This window comes from Buteo buteo, chromosome 5, assembly GCF_964188355.1.
Source record: "Buteo buteo chromosome 5, bButBut1.hap1.1, whole genome shotgun sequence".
Taxonomy (NCBI): domain Eukaryota; kingdom Metazoa; phylum Chordata; class Aves; order Accipitriformes; family Accipitridae; genus Buteo; species Buteo buteo.
Genome location: NC_134175.1, coordinates 21,640,463 through 21,664,314, shown reverse-complemented (window position 1 = coordinate 21,664,314; position 23,852 = coordinate 21,640,463). Strand labels below are relative to the sequence as shown.

Genomic DNA, 23,852 nt, shown 5'->3' with positions numbered 1-23,852 from the left:
ATTTTTGTTTTGTTTTCAGCCGAAATAAAGATCTGTTTTAAATACTACCATGGTGTTAGTGGAGCCCTCCGAGCTACTACTCCATGTATCACTGTGAAAAACCCTGCTGTGATGGTAAGCTTAGCCTATTTGTTCAATGTATTTATATAAGATAGTAATATTAACTGTGAGACAAACCTATCAATGTAAGTATCCTAGTTTTACCACTGAGTGCAATTTTTTGCAAAAATTCATATTGTCTGACAAAAATCACCAAAATTGCAAAATGCTTTTCATGGCTTTGTGTTGTTCTTGATAAAATAACTAAAAATTCACTGAGCTTAACTTAAATTTTTTATGCTAAGAATTTGATTTTGCTTGCTTTCAATTTTGAGGCTTACAATTTGCTGTAATTTAACACCATAATAGAAATTTTTCACACTGCTTACATAACTGAAACTGAATCCTTATCAAAAGCCTCCATTTCTTCTTATTTGTTCATATTAAAAATGAAATTATTGCTGACATAGCAATTGTTAGTATAAAAATGAAACTGGACAAAACTCTGCTCTTGCAAAAATTACTGAATTTTTTGAGTGTTCATATACCATTTAAATTTAGTAATTCTGTGACTATTGAGGATTATTGTTACCTTACTATGCTTTCATTATGAGACTTGTTCTTTTGAAACACTAAAAGTTTTAGAGGTTTTTTTAGTTGTTTAAATAAGTAGTGGAAGAAGAGCCTTCCAAACTTGCATCCAGGTGCTTTTGATCAAAGTAATTTGTCTAACAGGCTAGCTCTTCAGTTGACATGAAGTTTCACAGTGCATTTGATTCATTGATATTAGCTTCCAAATATTTAAGATCACATCTGTCAGGATGGTGTCCTGACAACTGCGATGTTGAAGATACATAAGTTACTCAGACTGAATAGCTTTTATTCTGATCCTGCACTTTTTCAGCATTGTATATTATTTACAAATGCATTCTATGGCTATAGGATACTATATCTGCTGTACTAGACTTTATATCTCATTATACCAAATGTTTTTTCTTTCTCTTAAAATTACAGGCCTAAGTGATAGCATCATTTAATTGAATAATATTGTTTCGCAGCAGGCATATGGACTCTTGATATTTTATGGAAGAAAATGCGTTGCAGTTGATGAGCTTGACAGCCACAGTCTTTAATATCAATTTATAAATTCAAGACAGTAAGGTAGCCTGATTTTGAACAAAGGAAAAAATGTTTCTTAAAATAACCCTTAAAATGGGCTATGTGCTGCACTGTATCGTTACTGAGAATAGGAATGATTTTATTGGTGGAGAAACCATGTGAACTTGTGTGTTTTCTTGGCCTTGTCATATTATCCACCAATATTTTTGAGGTTCATTGTGCAAAAGGACATCTGAACTTCTGTCTTTGAATATGCATTTATTTACTTGGTATCTACCTGAAGACCTGTCTTTCAGAGTCATTGGTCAATCTTGAGGGATTAACCAGCTGTCACTATTTAAATTTCTTTCCTTTGAAAGGTAACGCAGGGTCCTGGGTTACACACCTGCTAGAAGGTGTAATTTTATATAAACATTTTTGTTTGCTCTAACAGTACAGACTTCAGTAGTAGTGAGCTGTTAGTTTACTTGATGAGAGTGTCATATGACAGCTCAGATGAGACTTCCTAAAAATACCGTATTGGGTTAGGTATGCGTAACTATACCTATTGTTAAATGTTAATACTTCACACCATTTTCATGGTTTTGGTGTTGGGCTTAAGCACTGTGCAGAAGAGAATACTTTGTTGTCTTGGCGCTGGTCATGTCTGTTGTTACAGAAATGCTTGTTCATGGAAATGGTAAGAGAATCATGGCATGCCCGCTCCCGTTTTTTAACCTGCAATAAATTACTTGCTTACTTGGATCATTCTGTGTTTTTGCTTTACGTGGTTTGGTGGGAGACATGTTCCTGGTTTTCCACATACTGATGGCATACCACACCAGGCATTTCAGTCCATCATTCTTAAATAAGCAACTAACATCCTGTTGTGTTCATTTGAACTAGTGGAAATACTAAGCCTGATCTAGCATTCAGAAACACTGCGTTACACCAGATGAGATTAGATTTTTGCACTACAAAGGCTAAGCATGTATGCTGGGATGAAATTTTGTACTTGGCACAGAAAAATTGAAATTGCTGTTCAGGTCATAATGGAACAGGAAAAGGCTATATAGCGAAACCATGGAAGCGCTAGGGAACACTGTTACAATTCATTTTATTATAGCTGAATTGTGGGCAAATCCTATTTTCTATAAAATGAAGTAGTGATTAGCAGTGTAAACAACAGAGTCAGTGGTGTAGCAGAAAAACAGGTATACAATGAGGAAGGCCTTTTTGTTGATGAATAACCTTTTTAACAAGAAAATGATGCATGTTAGAATAAGCCCAAAAGCGTAAACTGGAATACATGGCGTTCCTCCGGCCTTGCCTGGGCAGTGTCACCATCCCAGGGGGATGCGCCCCTTGCTGCTTCCAGGGAATCTCTCTCTGTAGATGAGGGGACACTGATTCAGCTGCAATTAACCCATTGCTTTTGATGGCCTCATAATTTTACTACCAGCTGTCCCTGCTTACGTGTCCACATGAAGTCACTGGCGTATTGGTGTCACGCTGGGTGGGAAAGGGACAGTTTTGAGCACTCTGGTGAGAAATGTCTTGCCCTGAGGATGGGGCTGCATCGTGAAGCCAGCCGTGAGGGAGGGGAATGGGCTGACTGGTGAGCGGCGGCGCTTGCTGGCACGGCGTGTTCCCTCACAAGACCGCTGAGGCCCATGGGCATGTCAGGTATCAACATCATTGCTATTTCTTCATCACTCTCTTTGACTGCTTGTCCCATATGAAGTATTCCTGTTTTGCAACGGGAGAAATTCTGTGTGTTTGCTAATTCCGATGAAATTTCCAGTGTGCTTGCTGATCGTTCTAGGAAGCATTTGAAAGCTAATGATATTAAATAGCTTGAAGCAATATAAAAAGGAATGATTTCGTTTCTGGTTAATCAAAGCAGGTTCCTCATGGCTACCACAGCTCCAGAATCGTTTATCAATCCAGTAACTTCAAACACCTGTTCAGCTGCTCAAAACTGGTTTACATACTTCATCCACACACATAGGTGTGCGAGTTTTTATTCAGGTTATTTTTGTTGTTGCTCGATAGATGAGATGACTTTCTGTTCTATCACTAGTATTAATCCCCAGCGCTGTGTTTGGCTCAAGCTTATTCATCAGGCTGTGTCACCTCTTCTGCCAGGGAGTGAGTGCAGCACCTATCTGGAGAACCATTTGACTTCAAAGATAGCTCCACTGATGTCTGCATGGTAGATTATTCAGCTGGATGCACACCCCTGTCCTGAAAGACAAATTCTTCTGCTAGTTGAAAGAGCTAGACATTAATAAGACATTAACACAAGAGGAACTTTTTATTTTGAAGTAGTGCTTTACCTAATGAGGGATTTCAGTAGACACCAAACCTGAAAAATCTGTGAAGCATCAGCTTTTAGACCACATCCATATTTAGATATCTGGTGCACTTTTTCTGTTTAAAAGGAGCTTTTGTTCATAGATCTGAAGGCTTTGTTAGTCTCTCTTTGATCTCTCTGCTTTTTTTGTTGTGCGGTAAATTATCTATTTGTGGAAAGTGACAAAAGTTACGCATGCTGTCACTGGCCAGCTCAGTGCTTTGGTATGCATAACCAATCCACACTGTTGATTTTATTCTACAAAAGGGAAACCTGTAAGAAAATACAGTCTCCTTTTCTCTGACTAATAGTGTCTGCATGTGTATTAGCCTATACATGTTCTGTCTGGAAGATTCCAAGTACTGGTGTATTAGCACTGTGTGGCATAAATAATAGATATTTTCCTAGAAACAAATGCTGTAGCTCTGCCTGTCTGTGGTAATAGACAGCAGTTGGCCAGATTCTTCCCCTGCATGCTACCTTACAGTTGGATTATCATCCTCAAGCATGTACAAAGCAGATGAAAACTTCTGTGATATATTTCATTTTTTTTCTCCTCTTCAGATGGGAGTAGAAGGTGTGGACGAAGGTGCTTCTGGAGCCCAGCACTCTAGGAAGTTAGTCAGCTTTACCCTATCAGGTAAAGAACAACACTACTCTGTGTTTTACAAATTACCGTTGAAAAAAAATAATTGCTGTTTTAAATAACATCAAAGATGGAACACTTTTCTTCATTAGCCTCTGTAGGAGCACACTCTAGTGGCTTGAAAGATGTCATTTCTTTAGAACTTCTGTTTGTTGAAAACAAGGCAGAATCATGAATCTCCAGGAGTGAAAGAAATGGATGTGATGGATCCCAGCATGAAAAATTTGGAGAAATTTCCAGTTTGCACAAAGGACAGTTTCTGTCAGACTGAAGAGTAGAGAACTTAGCCACTAAATAAAATGCAAGCTGGTTCCATCACGTTGAAGCAGTAAAAAACCAATGGCTGCAAATGGTGGTTTAGAAAGAAAAAAATCTTTACTTGTAAGAGAGCTAAGCTGTCACTACAGCAAAATAGCTGTAGGGGTACATTCTACCAGCTTCACTTGTTTTGATTAGCACGTTATTCCATGGGAAGTCTTGTGTGAGACTAACGCATATTCAGCTTGAGCAAAGACAGAAAAAATTTGCTTCTGAATCTTGAAGAGCTGACAATGAAAACATTTAGAGATTGTAGGAGTAGAGCAGAAAAAAACCCCACTTTTTGAAACGGTCTTTCAGCAAGTATCTGGGATAGAGCTGATAGGTTGTATAGACTCACATAGGGTACTATAAAAATAATTGTTTTGTGAATTCTGAAAAATCTGTTGTGTTTAATGGAATGTTGTGACTCAGCCAGAGGAGTCTCCTAAATTAATTTTGAAAGGTGTATTGACTGATAGGTCTGCAACATATTTCCCAGAACATTTTTTTGGTTGCTCATTTGCACATGCAAAGTTGTTGCTTTTAAAGGCAATTACCCTTTATTTCATAGTATTTCTACTGTGTGGCCTAATTTTGAACTTTGGGTAGGATTTCTTTTTTACTGAATCCACAGGTGGGGCATTTCATTTTAGCTCAGTGAATTTTGCCTGCATGTATAAACTGCTTATCTAAGTATGTATGCACCAGTTGCATTAGAGTCATGAAGTCTGCATGCAGCGTATTGGAGTACCTAATGGAGAAAGACACAAAAATCTCATGCTTCAGCAAACCTAAACAGAGAAATATTTTACAGTTAAGTTTAAAATCTAATGTTATATAAAAAAATACCTCTTTTTGTTGTTTTTTTAAGCTTGTGCTATCATTAAAGTCCTTAGGCATGAGAATATGCACCTGAGGAAATTATTATTTATTGTTGCAAGTTGCAAGGGCTGCAGTACTGAGGCTTCCCTAGGAAGAAAGAAATATTTTCAGAAAACTTTGCCTCCTTTTATGTGAGATAGGTTATCTTCTTCTAAGTTGGGTGAAAGTGTACATCATAGTCCAGAGCAGCCCTGGTAATGAGTATTTGAAATTGCATTTATCAAAGTCTCAACTGTGGGAAAGCATGAGTTCACTATATTACGTCACATACAGTTTTTTATATTAGTCCCTTCCCCTTACCCAGAAACAGAGCAAGTACTGTGTGACGGTTTTTTTGTGGTTTTTGTTTTTTCTTTTTAAGAGTGGAAATACCTTACATACTGAGAAAAACATTTGTAGCTGAGCTAGAAGTTCATGCTTTTTGTTTTACAAATGGCTGGAGGCTAAAATGTAAATGAGGATGTTGATATCTTTCTTTCCTATAGTGTCTTGGGAAAACACTTGACTTCCTGCTTTAAGTATGTTCTGTACGCTGGATCCAGTTAACATATGAGTAATTTTAAGTTGCTTTTTTTAGTAGTTTATGGTGAACTGATTTCCTGCGTAATATTTTAGGAATGCACTACTTTGTGAACTAGCTTTAATTTACTCAATTCCTTTTTCCTTCCTTCTTGTTTTGCTTTATAGATATTAGAGCAGTTGGACTTAAAAAAGGCATGTTCTTCAACCCTGATCCTTATCTAAAGATGTCCATTCAGCCAGGCAAGAAAAGTACGTTTCCTACATTTGCTCATCATGGCCAGGAAAGAAGGTCGACTATCATCAGTAACACAACTAATCCTGTTTGGCACAGAGAGGTAATGTATCCGTTTTCAGAGCTGTCTGCCAGCTGATTCGTATTTTCTCTTTATGCATTAGTCCTTACTCTCTGAAGGCTGTGAGCTTATTTTATAGCTAGTTATTTAAACTGACACAGAAATTGTAGTAATTTTAGGAACCCTGTTGTTGAATAGAAACAGCTATCATCTACGTATTTAAGCTGTGTATTGAAGATGCACTGCTGTGCGGTTTTCGTTCCCTTCTCTGCTAACAAGAGTTGAACTCGCTCAACAGCCCTGTAGATTTCTTGAAATTGCAAAAATAAATTAATTAAAATGGATTATATGTTGTGAGAAGACTCTTTAAGAAAAGGTACAGTAAGTGAGCATTTATGCTCAGTGATTGCAACTGTTCATTTGGAAATGATATTCTTATTGTGCATAGCAGGTGGCAAGCTTTCAGTTTTGTCAGGCAGAGGGGATGCTCTTTGGTGTAGCCTCTGTATGCACTGCTGTAACAAGGAAAGCCCAGGGAGGCATTACAGCACCACTCAGCAAGAAGGAAAAAAAGGCAGTTTGGCAGAAGCCAGTTTTTCAGATGTGTTTATATTGGGTAAGCTGTGCAGGTCTCAGAGAAGGAACTCAGTCCCACAACTGTCTTTGAGCACAGAAGAGCCAGGCTGTGTTTTTGAAAATAAATGTTTATGTGGGAAACAAGATGCAAATACTGACATAAGTCCATAACGCTTTCAGGACCAGCGAGCAGTGTTCTTGATCTGCGCCTGTTTTCTAATGAGCAGATGCCTGTACCGTGTGTGATGATTGTTAACGTGTTCTTTAGGAAAACTGGAAAATTGAGTGAGCTTTGGAAAATGTTCCCACAAATCATAATCAAACCAAACAAGCAGTAAAACAGAACAGAGAAGGGCCAGCATTAGCTCTGCTTAGGGGTGCTTGGTTGTGGGAAAGACTGTAGGTGTGTGGAAGTCTTAAAATCTTAAAAAAAGTGAGAGTTCTAACCTCTAAATTGATTCTTCATCTTTCTGTCTGTCCATCCATCTATCTAGTAGATAGAAAGAAAATCTACTCCTATTTTTCCCCTTTTTCCTCCTCCAGTTCTCCCTGGTTTCAAAGCTTACTAGAAAAGTGATGATGTTCACTGGTGCACGCATTGTATCAGCTTGCTTTAGCTGCTGTTATCTTCCCTGTAGCAATGCTCTGACGACAGCAGCTTATGATCCCATTACATATGCTGTCCTAGTGGTGCAGAATGGATCCTGTTTTACATTTACTCCTTTCTGCAAAATAATTTGCAATTTTATAGCAAACTGAGAGTGACAAATCTTTAAGTTCTGTTTATCGCAGGAACCCAGCTCCAACAGTTGCCTAGCATGAGGAAGTGTTTTTAATCCTGACCCAATTTAATTGCTGGTTTTGAATATATTTAGCTGATGTCTACAGCTGAACTGAAGAGTTGTTCCTTCTTTTGTTCCTTGTTCAATACACCTTTAGCTATCTAGCCAGATGTGTATGGGGCATTGTACTGTGATTTGCTCAGAGGTCTTAAAGATGGCAGATAGTAAAGGTATAACTAGATGACCTCAGCTTTTCTGAGTAGGTTATACCATACCTTTTTGTTTGTTTGTTTGAAATATCTTACAATCTAGAGGAAAAATAAAAATTTTCAGTTCCTAAGCTTGCTTTCTTAAGGGAATTTGTTATCACACTGTGTGTACGTGTGTGTGTCTGCCAACATGCCTGCTCATATATTTGCCCTGTACACTTTTTGAATCTTTTGGACATCGGCAGGCAGACTTGACAGAGCAGCACAGATCTCAAAGATGAAGTATTCATAAACTTCATGAAAATTGGTGCTAGTCTGAAGAGAGTAACTGTGATGGTGTTAGCTCATAGGGAAAGGTGGAAGAATGATCTTACCAGACATCAAGAAACCTTTTATAAATTAGTATTATGTCATTTAAAGGCCCCAAGTGCAGAAAAAGGTTCTGTTGGAACTTGCTGAGAAGATTTGTGAACTTTGGGGCAAAAATCTACAGAAAATTCTCCTTCTTTAGTTACAGTGCTCCTGAAAATACTGCGTACACATTGCCCTTTTGACTTCCTGTCATGCCTAAAAAAAAAAAAGCAAAGCATGGTGTTGGAAGGGAAGTTCACTAAGCACAGCCTAGAGTGAGACACTTTCCTCCTTCCTCCTGTGTTGACCTGGCTACTCTTCTGTAACCTCATAGAGTACAACAAGGATACCTTATCTTCTTGCTTTCTGCTAACCAAATTGAAGCAAGCACTAGGATATATTGCTTTCTCCTTTCTGATGTAGACCATGAAAGTGCTTTTATCTAGTGCAATTTCTTACTGAGCAATTATTTTCAAGGAACAGTAAAAGGGTAAGGGTTTCCGGAGAGGCTATTTACATACACAAAAATACAGTGCTTTATAAATTATGTTGATGTTATTTTGCAATATGGAAACTGCTGTCATCAATCATTGCTTTCAGAGTTCACTGCATGCTAGTAGTAATTATATACATACTTTCTGAATAAAGGTGTATTGATATGGTGTCAAATATGTTCTTTCCTTCCAGAAATATTCTTTTGTTGCACTTCTAACAGATGTCCTGGAAATTGAGGTTAAAGACAAATTTGCCAAGAGTCGTCCGATCATCAAGCGCTTTCTTGGGAAGTTAACCATACCAGTTCAGAGACTATTGGAGAGACATGCAATTGGGTAAATTAATACATTCTTAATGCTTATTTCCATTGATCAGGGAGACTCAGCATCTAGGATGCTGGCGCAGAGCAGCCTTTCTGGCTTACTGTCACAGAACAGCAAATTTCTACTGCATCTGTAGTAAGCAATTTAGTAGGCATTTTAATAGCCTTATTCCCTGACTGGCAGATGTCAGTGTTTCTAACCCTGTTCTGAATGCATGTACCCATGTTTGTGTATATGTGTGTCTATAATTTGTTTTCAGCTTAATTTCTTTACGCAAAAAGTGTTATCCTCACAAAAAAATGTTCACCCTCTGGCTAGGTAGTCAAGAAGCAGGGCATTATCACAATACGACATGATTGTGTGCAAATTTTTTAGAAGAAGCAGATTTTATTGTCTCACTTCTTTTACAGTTCAAGTATTTTTATTGTCAGTTTAATAATCAGAGATTTAATACCTGTTCAGCTAATTGGCCAGAACTGCAAGGCTGTGATTCCTTATTTTTCAGAGTGCTGGTGCTACTACGAAATTAAAATTGCCTTTTGCTATGAATAGTGAACTAAAGGGACTGAAATTTCACCTGTTGTACTAATTTTAAAAATTTCTGTTCATTTTTTGATACCTAACTGTTCTGGTATAAAGATGCAAGTCACTTAGAAACTTTTAAGAGGTTTTATACTTCATGATAGTTACTGGAAGGGACCATAGCATAATCAAGTGGATGATCCAACGAGGCCTTCATACAAACATATGCACTGAGAAGAGCCTGAGACTTGGTAATTAAGCACTGTGATACATTGCAGGTGTGAAGCAAATGGCTGGAGGTCCTCAAGAGATGCAGCAGTATGTGCAAAAATACAATTCTACATTTAAGACAGAGCAGTTTGTAGAGTATATTATTTTGTTAACATCTTTTTACATATATATGCTATATTTGACAAATTAGAAAAAATAATTCCTTGAAAGACAATGGGAGGAACTGAATTATTCACATGTGTTTTGTATAGGACCTAACTCAAAGTCTGCTAAAGTTATTGTGCCTACATTAACTTTAGAAGGCCACCAGATGAGGCCCATGAGGAATGATGGTGAAATAAAATGTGTATATTCTTCCCTGAAAGTTTAAGGGCATGGCAGTATGATCATGCTTTTGCACAAAAAGCAGGATATAAACGACTGGCCTCCTTTTTCACAGATATTCCCATCAAAGTAACAAGTTGCATAAATGGAGAAAATCAAATTCAATTTGAAAACAGTTTTCAGCTTTAAGTTTCCAAAGTGGTGGTTACACTGGTAAGTAAGGTAAGAATAAAATTGTAAGAGCAGCTTAAAATTTTGATGATGTCTTCTGATAGAAAATTTCTTTAAAAAAAAAAAAAGAGAAAAAAAAGCCTGCCCATTTGTTTTGTAGTGGTATCCAAGAGCAGTTCAGGTGTATGTAAATCCAACTTTTCTAAGAAATGCTTCATCTTTGAGTTTCAACAAATTGTGATAAGTTGAGCAAGCAGCTTTTTCTAATAAATTTGCACACCGGTATATACTCAAAAATAGCACCGTGATACAGAGTGGGTTCAAAACCTGGTTCAGGGTCTTCATTTCCATGCTAAACCCCAAAATGTTTTTCTGCTCTGGGATTCCTAGTGCTGTGAGGTCTGGAAGTTACCTGTTTGCTGTGTTTATCAGTTCTTGTCTATGTTTTTTCAAACCAGTATTCTGGAAGATGTTTCCTGTTTTCTTCTCCATATTTCAGTTTTGTATATTTGATGTATCAAATCTTTTTAGGAAAGGAAGGGCTGTATAACATATGTAGCAAGAACATAGGTAAGTATTTAGTTTGATTTTGCCATACTGCTGTTAGAACTGATGTTAAATCAGTTTTGCCTCTTCATCTGTAATTTCTTTGTCCATTTACAGTTTTTGTGTGCCAATCAGTTGTCAGGGTTTCTTTTTCCAAGACATGGTAAAGACAGACAACATTTCACCAGATGTTTTGCAAAGTAAAGGAGTGGTTAATATAGACATGAAGTAGAAATGTACCAAACATACAATCGACTGCAAATTCTCTTCTATTTTGTTTTTGATCAAGCAAGTAAAACATCTTCACTTTCTTCTTCGTTTTCATGATGTCAAGGACAGTCAAAATCCTCTACTGGGTTAAGATGTGAACTTGAAAAATTACATGTACAAAGTCCAAGGACTTACAGTACACCATATGCTTAACTTGCCCTTCCCTGTATTAATGATCAGTATTAATGAATGAAAAGGTGAAGTTTAGAACCAGCCATTTTAGACAGACTGAACTAAAATTCTGCCCCACTTTTAGCTGTCATCATAGCTCACAAGTTTGTGCAACAAAATGGCCAGTGGCTTTAAATTTCATGGAAAACATGATAAATGAGCATGAGAATCATCTAGTATTGATTCAACTGAATACAGAGCAGACATTATTCACATTGTGGCTTTCTGTAATCTCGAGTGGCCTAGAGTAATATAAACTTCATGTAAAAATTGTGGAAACCTTAAATTGCAAACTTCTGAGGATACCCCCCAAGTCTAGCTGAAGAATTGTAGTTGGAGTACAGAGCGATGAATCTGTGATGGATCCTGGAGACACTACTATTGTAATTTGATGTACTGCAGCCTATAGAGCAACATGGGGAGGCTGCTTTGCCTTACGTTGTCCACTTGGGACTTTTTTTGCTGGAAGTTAATGTTTGGATGCAAACTGCTGCAGCTTATTTCAGTAATGACCTTGCATTTGTTTTAGTCTGTCACTCATATTGCAGTAGGAGTGCTCCCATTAAAGGAGAGGCGTTTATACCAATATAAATTTATTTCCATAAATAACAATAATTTCCTATGGAGGTCTTCAGTAGCTCCCTCCTCACCCTTTAGCTGTCCCAGCTGCACTGAGGGGAGCTGGGGCTGTGAGTTATGGCTATGCCTAATAAGAATGTATGGCCCAGGATCTGATCCTAAGTCTCAAGCTGATACAAGTGCTTAATCAAGTCTGAGTCCCTCTGAATTCAATAACTCTTAAGAACATGTTTGAAGTTAAATCCAAGCATTAGTAGCTTTTCTAAACAGGAATGCAGAAGTACTTTATTGAATGAGAACTAAAATGTGAAGAATCTGGGAATTTTGTATATAGCAAAAACCACAAGGGGGCAGAAGGTTTTAAAAAATGAAAGGTTTTGTTAATTAGAACACATACTTGGGTTGGGGGAAGGAGGAGGTTAGGGGAAGGGAATCCTTTGCAGTTTGATTTCTTTAGGACTTGAGATTTATAACTGTATAAGAATTGCTGGGGCACAATAGGTATTTGGAAATGATCAAAAGTAGTTTGTTAGGCTGTTTAATCTGTTAACTAAAGGTATTTTACACCATTGTTGGTGTTTGTACTTTGCCATACAAGCCAGAGTATGTGGCCGATTTTAAGATTGTAACGGAAATTACTTTCTATCATGCTGATTGTTATCTGATAAGAGCCTCTGATACAAAATACTGAAAAATAAAAACAGTTAAAATTTTTAAAAAAAACAATATCTTTGTTTTTGCAGAGACCAGGTTCTCAGCTATAATCTTGGCAGAAGGCTCCCAGCTGATCATGTAAGTGGATATCTCCAGTTCAAAGTGGAAATCACATCTTCTGTTCACGAAGGTGAGAATTTGTCAATGATCTGGATCTCCAGATAGTTGTATGGAGAGAGTTGCTATGTATTTCAATTTCTAGGATTTTCTGTGGTAATGTACTTTCTCATTTGTGTACCGTGCCTCTATTATAGATTTTTCTATTGGAATTCAAAGTTTAGGTATGTCAGGTACTGCTTTGGAGATGGTAATTCCAAAACACCAACACTTACCATATTGTTTTCCTATTTTGTTAGATAGATTTTTAAATGAATCTGCTTATGATTCTCATTTTATGGTATTTGGGTAATCAAAGTCATTGTTTCTCTTCACACTGTAACATCTTTGCTTTGTAACACCTTTGGCTGAGGTAAGCAGTTGCAAGTAAGATTCCACCTGTGCTCTCATCCCCTGCTGGTGTACATGCAGATCATTCTGTCCTGTCCCCCTTTCACAGAACTGTGTCCTGCTTAGAACCAAGAATATTTGTTATGGTTATGAGAAGACATGCTTCCATTAGGCAATTCTTTTATTTCCCTTTTTTCCTGTTCTGAAGGCAACTAGCAGAACATGGCTAGTACAGTTACATGTCTGCCACATCATATGTGTCTGTTTACATGTTTATGATCTTAGATTCTCCTTCGTTAGACTTCGTATAATCACTTTGGTAGTGAGATATTGCTCTGTCTTTTAACTTGATACAACATTCTTGCCTTTTCTGTAGCCATGTAGTCCTGTATCTCATGAATATTTTTGCTCTGGCACCATTAAAAAAATGTTTCTGTCTTCAGTCCTGTTTGTTGCCAGGCACTCTAGTCCACTGACTTCAGTGTTAGGTTTCTTGTAGACGTGTACAGACACTTACAGCTGGATTATTCAACTCTATGCCTGTTTAATTTCCATGTGCAGAGTTACCATCTCATCTCTCAAGTGAGATGGCTTATTTTAATTTCCCTTTTATATGTATTACCATAGCATAACTAATATCTCATGAACTTTACTTAAGTAGGTTCCCATTCTTTACAATGGAAAGTCCTATAAATTAACTCAAAAATAAATGTTGTGCATAGAATTTGATATCTGTACACAATCTGTGATTCCTCATGTGATCTCAGATGCTGGTTTGCATGCTGCTAAGGTTGTAACAGCAACTGGTGTCAGTGACGGGCTTTGTGTAAATCCTACTTTTTGGATATGACAGATGCGCTGTAGAAAACTGGTTCCTTGGTTGTGAGGCTGGTTTTACTGACAGTTTGCTAAGATGCTTGGCAGGGCTTTGTCTTTTAAAAGCAAAATGAGAGTCCTTTGAAATCATACTTCACATCCATTAAATTTTCTGTATCCTACAAAATAGTATAGACTTACACAGAGAAAATTCTGTACTTGCTGTTATAACGCTGTAGATGCCTCTGTTGTTTTAATTGTATTTTCCTGCCTTTATTGTCTGATTGAAATAAGCAAACATCTTGAGAGATGTGTATTTTTACATCACTTCTGTGATGCAAAGTAGAATGAACTGTCTGTTGCTGCACTGTGTTTCACGTTCAGTCTTTGTGTCTCTGCAGACGCTTCACCAGAAACAGTTGGCACTTTGCTAGGAGTGAATTCTGTAAATGGAGACTTGGGGAGCCCCTCTGATGATGAGGACATGCCAGCAGGACATCATGATACATCCACAGTGTGTTCCAATGGTCCAGTCCTTGAGGAATCTTCTGGAGAAGCAATCCTGAGACGCCCTTTAAGGACTAGTACAACCCTGGAAACAGACCAGGATGAGTTGACCTCCGGTGCTTCAAGATCATCACCTACCAGAGGTCGCCAGGACTCACTAAATGACTATCTGGATGCAATAGAACACAACAATCATCCCAGAACTGGGACGTCTGCCTGTGGTGAGCGTCCACGTGGAGCCTCCCCAAAACTGAGGAGTAGCTTCCCTACTGACACAAGACTTAATGCTATGCTTCACATTGACTCAGATGAAGAGGAGCATGAGCTACATCAAGACCTGGGTTTTCCATCTTCCTTGGAAGACGACGGTGGTTTAGTAATGCTTAATGGTGCTACAAGAAATGTTGAAAGAAGTGGTTTAAGTTACTCATCAGATCAGGCAGTGCAAGGGCCTGCAGAGAATGAAAATGTTGCAGCCTCTGAAGCTCCTTTGCCATCAACTGATGACCAGCAGGAGACTCTCCCAGAGCTTCCACTATCACAGTCAGCAGGAGGTGAAAGCCTGCAAGGTTCTCAAAGTGAAGCACCGGCAGACCAGGCTGGCAGCGAGTCGTGTGCTGCTCAGGAGGCAGAGCAACCTCCTAGCAGTGTGGACGCAGGAGCTGCTGCTGCTGCTGGGAGCAGAAGGGGCGTTAGTGAAGTGGAATCCACTGATCAAGGGTCTGAACCTTCCCAGATGTCATCAGAAACGGAGCAGAGTGATCCTGCTCGCACGGAAAGCGTCAGTGAGGCTAGTACTCGGCCAGAAGGGGAGAGTGACGTGGAAGGGGCAGACAGCTCTTGCAACGGAAGTGCGACTGTGCGACGTTCCTCAGTTGAAATGCGGTGTTCTTCTGAAAGTGCCAGGTTTCCCGAGACTCCAGCCTTTTCTTCTCAGGAGGAGGAAGAGGGAGCTTGTGCCACCAATGCAGCTAGAATTGAGCCGGGTGCTGAAACACAGGACTCTGCAAGTACTTCTGGTTCTCTACCTGCGGTACATTTACCTCAGGAGGAAGTACAGGAGGCTGAGGCAGGTGAATTACAAGACCAAGGGGAAGCAGAAGAAATCTGGCAAAGAAGAAGCCTGCAGGTGGCAGCTGCCAATAGCCAGTCTCAGGATGAAGAAACTGAAGGAGCCCAAGCAGCTTGTGAAGGTGCCACAGCACAGGTTGAAGGAGCTACTGGAGGTAACAACTGCAGGAGGCACTTTCTGAAGTGATTTTTCTGCAGCCAGTAAAAATAATTTAAAAAATTAACAACTGAAAATAAAGATCTCCATTTCTCAATTTCATTATCTTTCAGGATACTTTTTTGTTGTTCCTTTGAGATTTATTCCCTTCTTTAAGACTCTTGGGGTTTTTGATTTAACAAAAAATCAGACCTGAAATATCCAAGACATTTATTTTGAAATTGGATATAATTTAATTCTTGAGAGAGTAGTGAGAAGGAGGATGGCGAGGAATAAAGAATTCTACAATATTACCCTGCCTGCTAATCAAAATCCCCAAACTATGAAATACAAACTAGAATTTATATTTGGGTCTTTTCTTTTACATGTTTATATATTAGCATTAAAACATAAGGGTAATCAAAAGAAAGGAAAGAAAAAAGGAAGACAATAATTTTTAGTCATACTTCAGGCTGTTTATCTTCCCTTTCCCAGTTCCTTATCTGTATAGACGCATCCTAGCACAGCTGGAACCATGGGAGGAGAGGAATGTGTTACTCAAGTTAACGCTGTAAAACTCTTACCAATTGTAAAATTATTTTAACAGTTGAGAATTTTCTGTCTCACTAAAATCACTGAAAATAGAAATGTGTCCCTAACAGATTGTTTCCAAGCACATTTCACAATGGATTATCTGTTTCTTCAGGGATTGAAATGGATCTAATCAAGTGGGTTTCTGATCGTGTCTTTTTCATAACATTTCAAAAGTTTTGGGATCTATTAATTTCTTCTCTTTATAAACAGCTTTTTTGTTTGGAAAGAATAATTTTGGTATTTATTTCAAATACTGTCAATACTTCATTTTACAGCATTTTCTAGACATTTGGGACTCTCTTTTTATTAGGTGTCAGGTTGCACCATGTTTTGCGGGTCAGTGTGGCTGCAGCAAGGAAGGTCAATGGACAATTTCACGTCCCACTCTTACAGCAAGGTTTTTGTAGGGGCTAGGTGGAGCTTTGTCCTTGTCCTTTGCTGGGATATGGCTCAGGCACATGTTGTTGTTTTTGTGCCCTGGCTTCTGCTGGTCACAGGTGGATGTGGCACATCCCAAGAGGTGACATTTTCAGGACCAGGACTGCAGCTCATCCCAGAGAAATCACTTACCTAGAATTGTAGACATAACTTACTTTCCCCCCCAAAATAGATGACTATTAGATATATCCTAAAATACTATAGTTCAGCAGAAGCTTTAGCGTGTCTTGTTCACTTTAGAGGCAACTCTAAGGCTTCCCCATATTGACTCAAAAAATAATTTGTGGGCATTTTGATTCCAGGTTCTCAAGCCAATGGCCATCAGCCCTTGAGGTCGCTGCCTTCAGTACGTCAGGACGTTAGCCGGTACCAGAGAGTGGATGAGGCTCTACCACCAAGTGAGGTTCTTCATACTTTAATTGGGGGATAGGCTGCCTGAATCTCAATACTGAGATCTCATTACATTTCTTTTTTAAATGCAAGAACTGAGAATGAACAGCTGAAAAGTTCTAAGTGAGGAGTGATGATGATTAAGCCTAGTGCTGTTTTGTAAAAGGCATTGTGCTCGGTGTGCAAATTATCAGGATGTGTTACGATAATTGCGCCTGGCGTATACAGACTTGCTAAGTGACATTTGTGGAGAAGTGCTGTCTTTTCAGTATGCAGTGCACATGGGTAGGGAGGTGAGGTGATATGTATGAGGAACTTGGAGGGAAAGATGTCAATCACTCTGAAATCTCTGAATACTTCTTGTGTGGTGATGATTTACAAAGAAATATGTAACATCTTTAATCTCTGCAGATTATGTGAAAGGTGTCCGTGTTTTCCTTGCATTTTTTGAGGCACTGTGAAGAATTTTTGAATTAAAATAAACCTGGGTATTAAGCAACAGTTAGGTGAACCTAAATTGACAGATAAATTGTAATTTCTCTAACGCATTTGAAAAATACATTGCTCCCAATCGTTGGACTGATTCACTTGCTTAAACTTGGAACAGTGAAACTCTGTTCAGTATTAGATATTTAAAGAAAGGAGAAGGGCCAAAAAAAAAGCTACACAGCTAAGAGGCAAAAATTACTTTAAAACAAAAAAGCAAAAAAAAGTTAAATTCAGACCCACTGTAGTCTTTGGTGAAGCTCTATTACTTTAAAGGACTCAGAAATTCAGATATTTAGTGTAAAATGAATAGATCCTTATTCACAGTATGGAATGGGACTGTGCTCTCTAATTGGAGAGGGTAACTGGAAGGAGCCTGATAGCAGAACACTGGTATAACTGTGTATTAGAAAGCCAACATGATGAGAAGATTTTGCTCCCTGCTGCTTCTGTTATAATCAGTGCATATAACAGATCAGTCCTGAGTGCAGATCCTAAAGTTAATTAACTGCCACATCAAAAAAACAGTGTTATTTTTTTACAAAGTTGTGCCTGGGAGACATATATTTCAGTTGCATTTTTATCACTTTTTATACTGAAAAAGACAGAGAACATCATGGGAAATACTCAGAGATCAGTATAACAAATGAGAAATGCATAGAGATAGCTTTTATAATACCATGGTTTATACATAGATTGCTTTTTGTGTTTCAGAAGCAAACTATACATTACAAGAACTACTTGGAAAAACTATTGGAGTGCTAATGGAAAAGCTTTGGCTGTGTGGTATTCTAACATTTCTGACATCTGCTGAGATTTTTACACAGTCATGCATGGGCATGCATATACACATCATTCCTTTACAATCAAAGCCCAATGCAATCTTTATGTAGATCATTCATTTGCTAATGTGAATAAAATTTCAAATACTAATTGTTGCCTAGATTCAGTTTTTCTCTCCAAAGCTCTGCTTTCAGATATGTAACAGTTTTAATATCTTAATAGTGATAAAGTAGAGAAATGTTGAGAATGTAATTTTGAGTTATAAACTGTAATTTCTTTGTAATTTGGGTTGTATTCTATTTGTTGTTTTACCAGAATCTGAAACTAAGAAGGAAAAATAAGTGTATTTCTTTCAGTTGTGTGTAGGTTAAGTTAAAGAACAAGAGAAAGAATTGAAATATTTATCTAGTATTTCTGCCTATAACACGCAACATTATGCTCCAATTCCTACATTCTTAGGGAAAAATCAACAAATATACTTGACCACACAACCTTGATGAATTACATTTTTGCAATTCGGCAAGCTAAGTTGTCTGTAACAAATTTGAGTAACAATGTTATGACTAACAAAAGATATTCTTGTCTATCACAACACTGATGCAGGTGCTTTACTTTAGAAACCATTGCCCAAGTGTTTAAACTTGTGTATGTAAAATTGAATGCAGGCAAAAATGCTTTTCTTCAAGACCACATTACAGAAATGGTGACTGTGTGTTAGAATTGGACATATAATCAGCACAAGAAAAGTGTCAACTATTATACAGTGGCCTAGGGTTTGACATTTAAGCAGAATAATGAATTCACAAATTTAAACTGGTGTGGTTTGTTCCCCCCCACCCCAGTGAACAGTCCTATCCTTCCTGGAATACTTTAATGTTTTGTTTACAAACTGTGGTTAAAAATTTTGAGTATTTTTATTTCATCAGAAGATACTACTTTTTTTGAAATGGGACCTTCGCATGGGAACATCTGTTTCAATCATATTTTTCTTTTTAAAAAATGGAAATGTTTTTCAGAGAATGTTGAAATGTTTCAGTTTGCATTTATGAGATATAAATGAATTTTTTTAAAATAACTTTCAATTGTGTTATATTTCTGATAGCAAATACAGTTATTATGCCATAAGCTTAGCATTGATGCAATTTTGTTTATTTTTAAACTTGTATTGTAAATTTACAGTATAATGGAAAGTTTTAAATTTTTTCTTCTGGAATTGAAATTTGTTCCTTAAATGGTTCTGTTTATTCCTATCCTATTGTGCTGCTTTTTCTTTTCTTCCTCTGAACTTGCTTTCCTACATAGCTCTTGTTCACACTAGAAATGCTTTAAACACTAATAGGCTGTATTGATTGTGCATTGTAAAGATAGAAGAGTAATTTGCATTGTGGCCAGCTAAAATATACAGCTGTCGTGCGGAGATGACACACTGAGTTTATCTCAAAACCTGCCTTTCTTCCCTCTTTGTGAGTCAACTCAGGCCCTACAGTGTAATGCAGCAAGCCACTTGGAGGCAGCCAAGAGTTGACAGAAGTCATAGTACACATACAGTAACAAAGCCTGAGGTTTTAAGGCTGTCAGTATTAAATACAGTAGAATTCAGTTCTCCTTCTCTGCTGTCAAGACATTTTTATGCCCTCTTTCCTCGGGGAGCAGTGGTCATTTAGGATTGGTTGCTTGCCAGTGTTTTTTAAAATGTTACTGCCGTGACTGGTGGTTTTCACCTAGACTTGCAATATAGAAGGTCTCTTCTAGAAACCTTCTGGGCTCTCCAAGACTGTTTTTCAACTGATGTGCTAAATGGTTTGCAAGTTTTCTGCAGTTGCTAGTGTCCAAGAATCAGTCATGTCTGTTTCTGTATATAAAATATACTAATTTTTTTATTATTATTATGTGGCCCCCCAGCCGTGATCAATGTCTTGGTATCTTGCTCATTTTATAAGCAGTTATTAGGCAGACAGTGTTTCTCACCCCAAAAGCTTATGAACTGAGGCCTAGGTGTTGTGATGCACCTGGTTTCTGCTGAGCACTGAGAAGCCAGATGTGGTTGGGGAAAGGCCCGAATGCCTTCATCTCTGCTGTCCTGGGGTGTCTCTGTGGTCTAGACTTCTAACACTGTCTGTAGCTTGTGTTGCAAAGCCAGTGGACAGCTTTATAGTTACCGCTTGCACAAGAAGTTGAATTTGCTGATATTTGCATAAACTACAGTTCTGGAACGTGCATTTAGTATATGAAGGAGTTTTATTGTTACAATTTTCCATCTTTTCTGGCAGGTCTGCTTACCTTCAACGTAGGTCCATGTAAACCCAGGAAGAGCACTGGCATCTATTTTATTACTGTTACCATTAGCTGGGGAAAAACAATGACAGGTGTCAAGCTTTGCAAGGTTTTTGGTACTTACCCATTGGCCTTTTGCACTGGAATAGGCCTCAGAGAGTGGACCTTGAATTGCTTCAGGCCAAGAGAATTAGACTAAGTATCCTGATTTTTTTTTTTTTTCCTGGGACAATTACTGATTAGTGGGAAATAGAATAGAGAAGGGAATAGAAATTATTAGATATTGATTCCACAGAACCTTACCTATAGTGAGGAGTTTGGTTTATGGGATAAAATAGGGAAAAACCATGTCTCTTAACCCTTCATTAAGAAAGGTCTGTGCTGAAGTCATCCTGTAAAAGAGAAATAGAAACTTGAAACAATAGATTTAGTTATAAAAGTCACAGAGCTAAAATAAAGAAATAACAAACAAACCCCAAGCCCTCCATAGTTCACAGTATTTTATTGCTACTTAGACTGGGAGGCTCGAATTGACAGCCATGGACGGATTTTTTATGTGGACCACGTGAACAGGACAACAACATGGCAGCGACCTACAGCCCCCCCAGCTCCACAGATTCTCCAGAGGTCAAATTCCATACAGCAAATGGAACAGCTGAATCGACGGTAAGAAATAGCCTTGTTGTTCATGAATTGTGTGCTTGGAAAACTGCATTCACCATTGTGAGATTGAGTATGAAGAGAGGGTCACAGTTGCTACCACAGCTGGCCATCTATATTTATTTTTATGTGGCTGTCCCTTTTAATTTGCATGTGGGCTTCCAAGGCTTTCGTATTCTACCTGTGTTCATGAGCTACGTGGCTAAAAAAAAATATCTGATAATGGTTTTCAGAAATTCAGAAGGCTATTAATGCAGAAATTAGAGGTCAATGTATATTAACCTACATGGCAGAAAAGGCAGGCAAGCTCCCTTGGAGGCAGAATTGGATTATATACTCTATATAAAGACCAGTTTTCTAACCCTAGGTACCAGAGCATCCGAAGAACAATGACTAATGACAGGCCTGAAGAGCATACAAATGCTGTGGATGGAGCTGGAGAAGAAACTGACTTTCACCATTCTAACGCAGGTTACAAAAAAAGAATTTTTTTTTTCCCCTCTCAAAAGGGAGCACTCATCTCATAGATGATTTAATGAGAGTGACATGAGGCAGAACCTAACTTCTGCCCCTGAAATTCTGGGTGAAAATGAAACCATTTGTTTTCATTGCTGTCTAGTTTTTGAAGATTATGGCTCAGCGTCTTCAATACACTGAAGAGATGGATGTGAGATTCAGAGCATTTTTCTGTCAGTACCTGACTGGGTAAAAATAAAGGCAGGACATTTGCAGTGAAAAAGTATAACATTTTGTGGTCTGGGTTACAAATATTTTGAATCTGCTACTGCACTTTGAAATGGTAGAATACAGGACTAGAAAGGACTTTGGGCAGTCATTCGCTTAATCTCCGAGCTGAAGATACATAGGATGAGCTGTACCTGAACCATACTTGGCAAATGCCATCTCATGTGTTCTTATAACATGTTCTCCAGTTGATGGACATTCTGCAACTTTTTTTAGACAGTCTACTCGTGTCGTTTCACTTACATTCTTAAATCTGTTATTTCTTAGTCTTTCCTCATGGCCTCTGTTTTCAGGTCTCCAATTATTTTGTTAGCCTCCTCAGGATTGTCTTCAGCTGGCCTGAAGCTCCTGAGAAATATTTCAGAAAATGAAATAAAGCTATGACTCTGCTGTACTGAAGGGATTGCGGAAATGTCACATGTCATATGTACAACACTCCTTGTACATTCCTGCATAATTACTACTTTTAGTCTTATAATTTGACAATAACTGCCAGTGTTCAGTCTTAGATCTGCTAAAATCGTGTCCAGACCTTTATGTGCAGATCTTTGGCACAGATTTCTGTTTTTCACCTGGCGTTTGTGCAGTTGATTTTTCCTACCTGCACACAGGTCTGCACATTTCTAATGTGTCACTGTGGTTTTGAATCTTTTCCATCCTGCTGCCCAAGTACTGCAGCATCTCCTAGTTGTAGCAAGTTCTGTCCTCCCTATCCAGCCATTAATAGAAATAACGTACTCTTTTTGTTTGACATAAATCATAACTGCTCTTCAGTACATTTTTGCAAACTGCTGCATACCCCTCTCCAGTTGGTTTCAGCTCTTTCAGGTACTTTTCTCCCCAACATGATTCTGAGAGTATCATGTAAACAGTATTAAAGGCCTTATTAACATCAAAATATGTGGCCTTTACACCACTCGAGTAGTAGAAAATAACTTCCTTAGTTTCTTCAGAAATCCTGGGTGTTTCTCTACCTTGTTGTCTTCTCATTGCTTTAAGTAGTTTGACAATTCATGTGTCTGAGAACAGAAAATGTCAAGTCATCTATGTTTCCTTCATCCTTTTTCACCTGTTCTTAAAAATTGATATAATATTTTATTCCTTTTCTTCTGAGAATTCCTTCATACCTCTGAAATAACCACCAGTGTCTCAGAGATTGCTTCATCAAGTTTTCCAAGTGTGTTAGAATACACTTCATCAAGCCCAAAGGGTTTGAAAACCTCTGATTTGCACCAGTCTTTGACCTGCTCTTTAATTATTCTAGCCTAAGAAGAAAGTTCTCTTTCTTCTCCTGTTTTTTAGTTCTTCTGGTTGGTGTTAACTTTTTCAACGAGGACAGAAGGAAAGGTCCTTTTTAATGAGCTCTAAGCATTATTACCAGTTTTTCCTCTTGCTAGGCAGTTCTCTTCTTGGTCATCTTCCTACTACTAATTTACTAATACATTTATACAGTTTGTTACCCATCCAGTTACTTGCATAGTTGTGTGTTATTATGTGCTTTGGCTTTGTCTCTAGATGCTCTTGTTATTCTTCTTGATACTCCTTCCTAAATTAATCTAATACCCAAGCAATGCCACCCTTTCTTGAGTTTCAAGTATTGTAGAACTTGTGATTTAGCCAAGTGCTCCATTTATATTTTTTTCTTTACTTCCGCTGTAGCCTTTTCCTTTTCTATCTTTGTGCACGTGCATGTGGAGCTAGATGGTTTGTTGTGCTGTAAACAAATAGGTTTAAAGCAAATTCAGGCTAAACCCTAATCAGCAAGTTCAGCTGAATAAGCTTTTCATAAATCAAATTCATAAGCTTCTAAACTGCAAGAAAAACCCACCTGGTGACCTGTTCTGGTTTCTAGATTTGCCCAGACTATGACAGTGGACCTATCTGCAGCATGTCACAACATCTTCCAGGGTGTGATAAGTGACTGGTGTACACCCAAGTTTTGTACCAATACAGAGTTGACATGCAACCGCAGTGCATGCCTGGAAGACACTCCCAGCCCAAGTATTCAGGGATAGCTTCAGGGGTCTTCTTGCTATACTGCTGTTGCTCCATAGACATGCCACATGTGGGAGGGCTTGGGGTCTATTGTTTAAGAACTGTCTCTAA

General features: G+C 38.2%; 1 protein-coding gene across 2 annotated transcripts in view; it reads left to right on the top strand.

Annotated features, from left to right (window-relative positions):
* HECW2 (HECT, C2 and WW domain containing E3 ubiquitin protein ligase 2) overlaps nucleotides 1-23,852 on the top strand; it is a 172,852-nt gene that overhangs the window by 101,355 nt on the left and 47,645 nt on the right. For both annotated transcript variants that reach the window (XM_075028037.1, XM_075028038.1), the window contains 9 exons: nucleotides 20-114; nucleotides 4,058-4,133; nucleotides 6,009-6,178; nucleotides 8,742-8,884; nucleotides 12,430-12,530; nucleotides 14,065-15,396; nucleotides 16,712-16,807; nucleotides 20,858-21,008; nucleotides 21,370-21,473. In XM_075028037.1, the coding sequence (XP_074884138.1) occupies nucleotides 20-114; nucleotides 4,058-4,133; nucleotides 6,009-6,178; nucleotides 8,742-8,884; nucleotides 12,430-12,530; nucleotides 14,065-15,396; nucleotides 16,712-16,807; nucleotides 20,858-21,008; nucleotides 21,370-21,473 (2,268 nt within the window). The remainder of the gene's footprint in view (nucleotides 1-19; nucleotides 115-4,057; nucleotides 4,134-6,008; nucleotides 6,179-8,741; nucleotides 8,885-12,429; nucleotides 12,531-14,064; nucleotides 15,397-16,711; nucleotides 16,808-20,857; nucleotides 21,009-21,369; nucleotides 21,474-23,852) is intronic.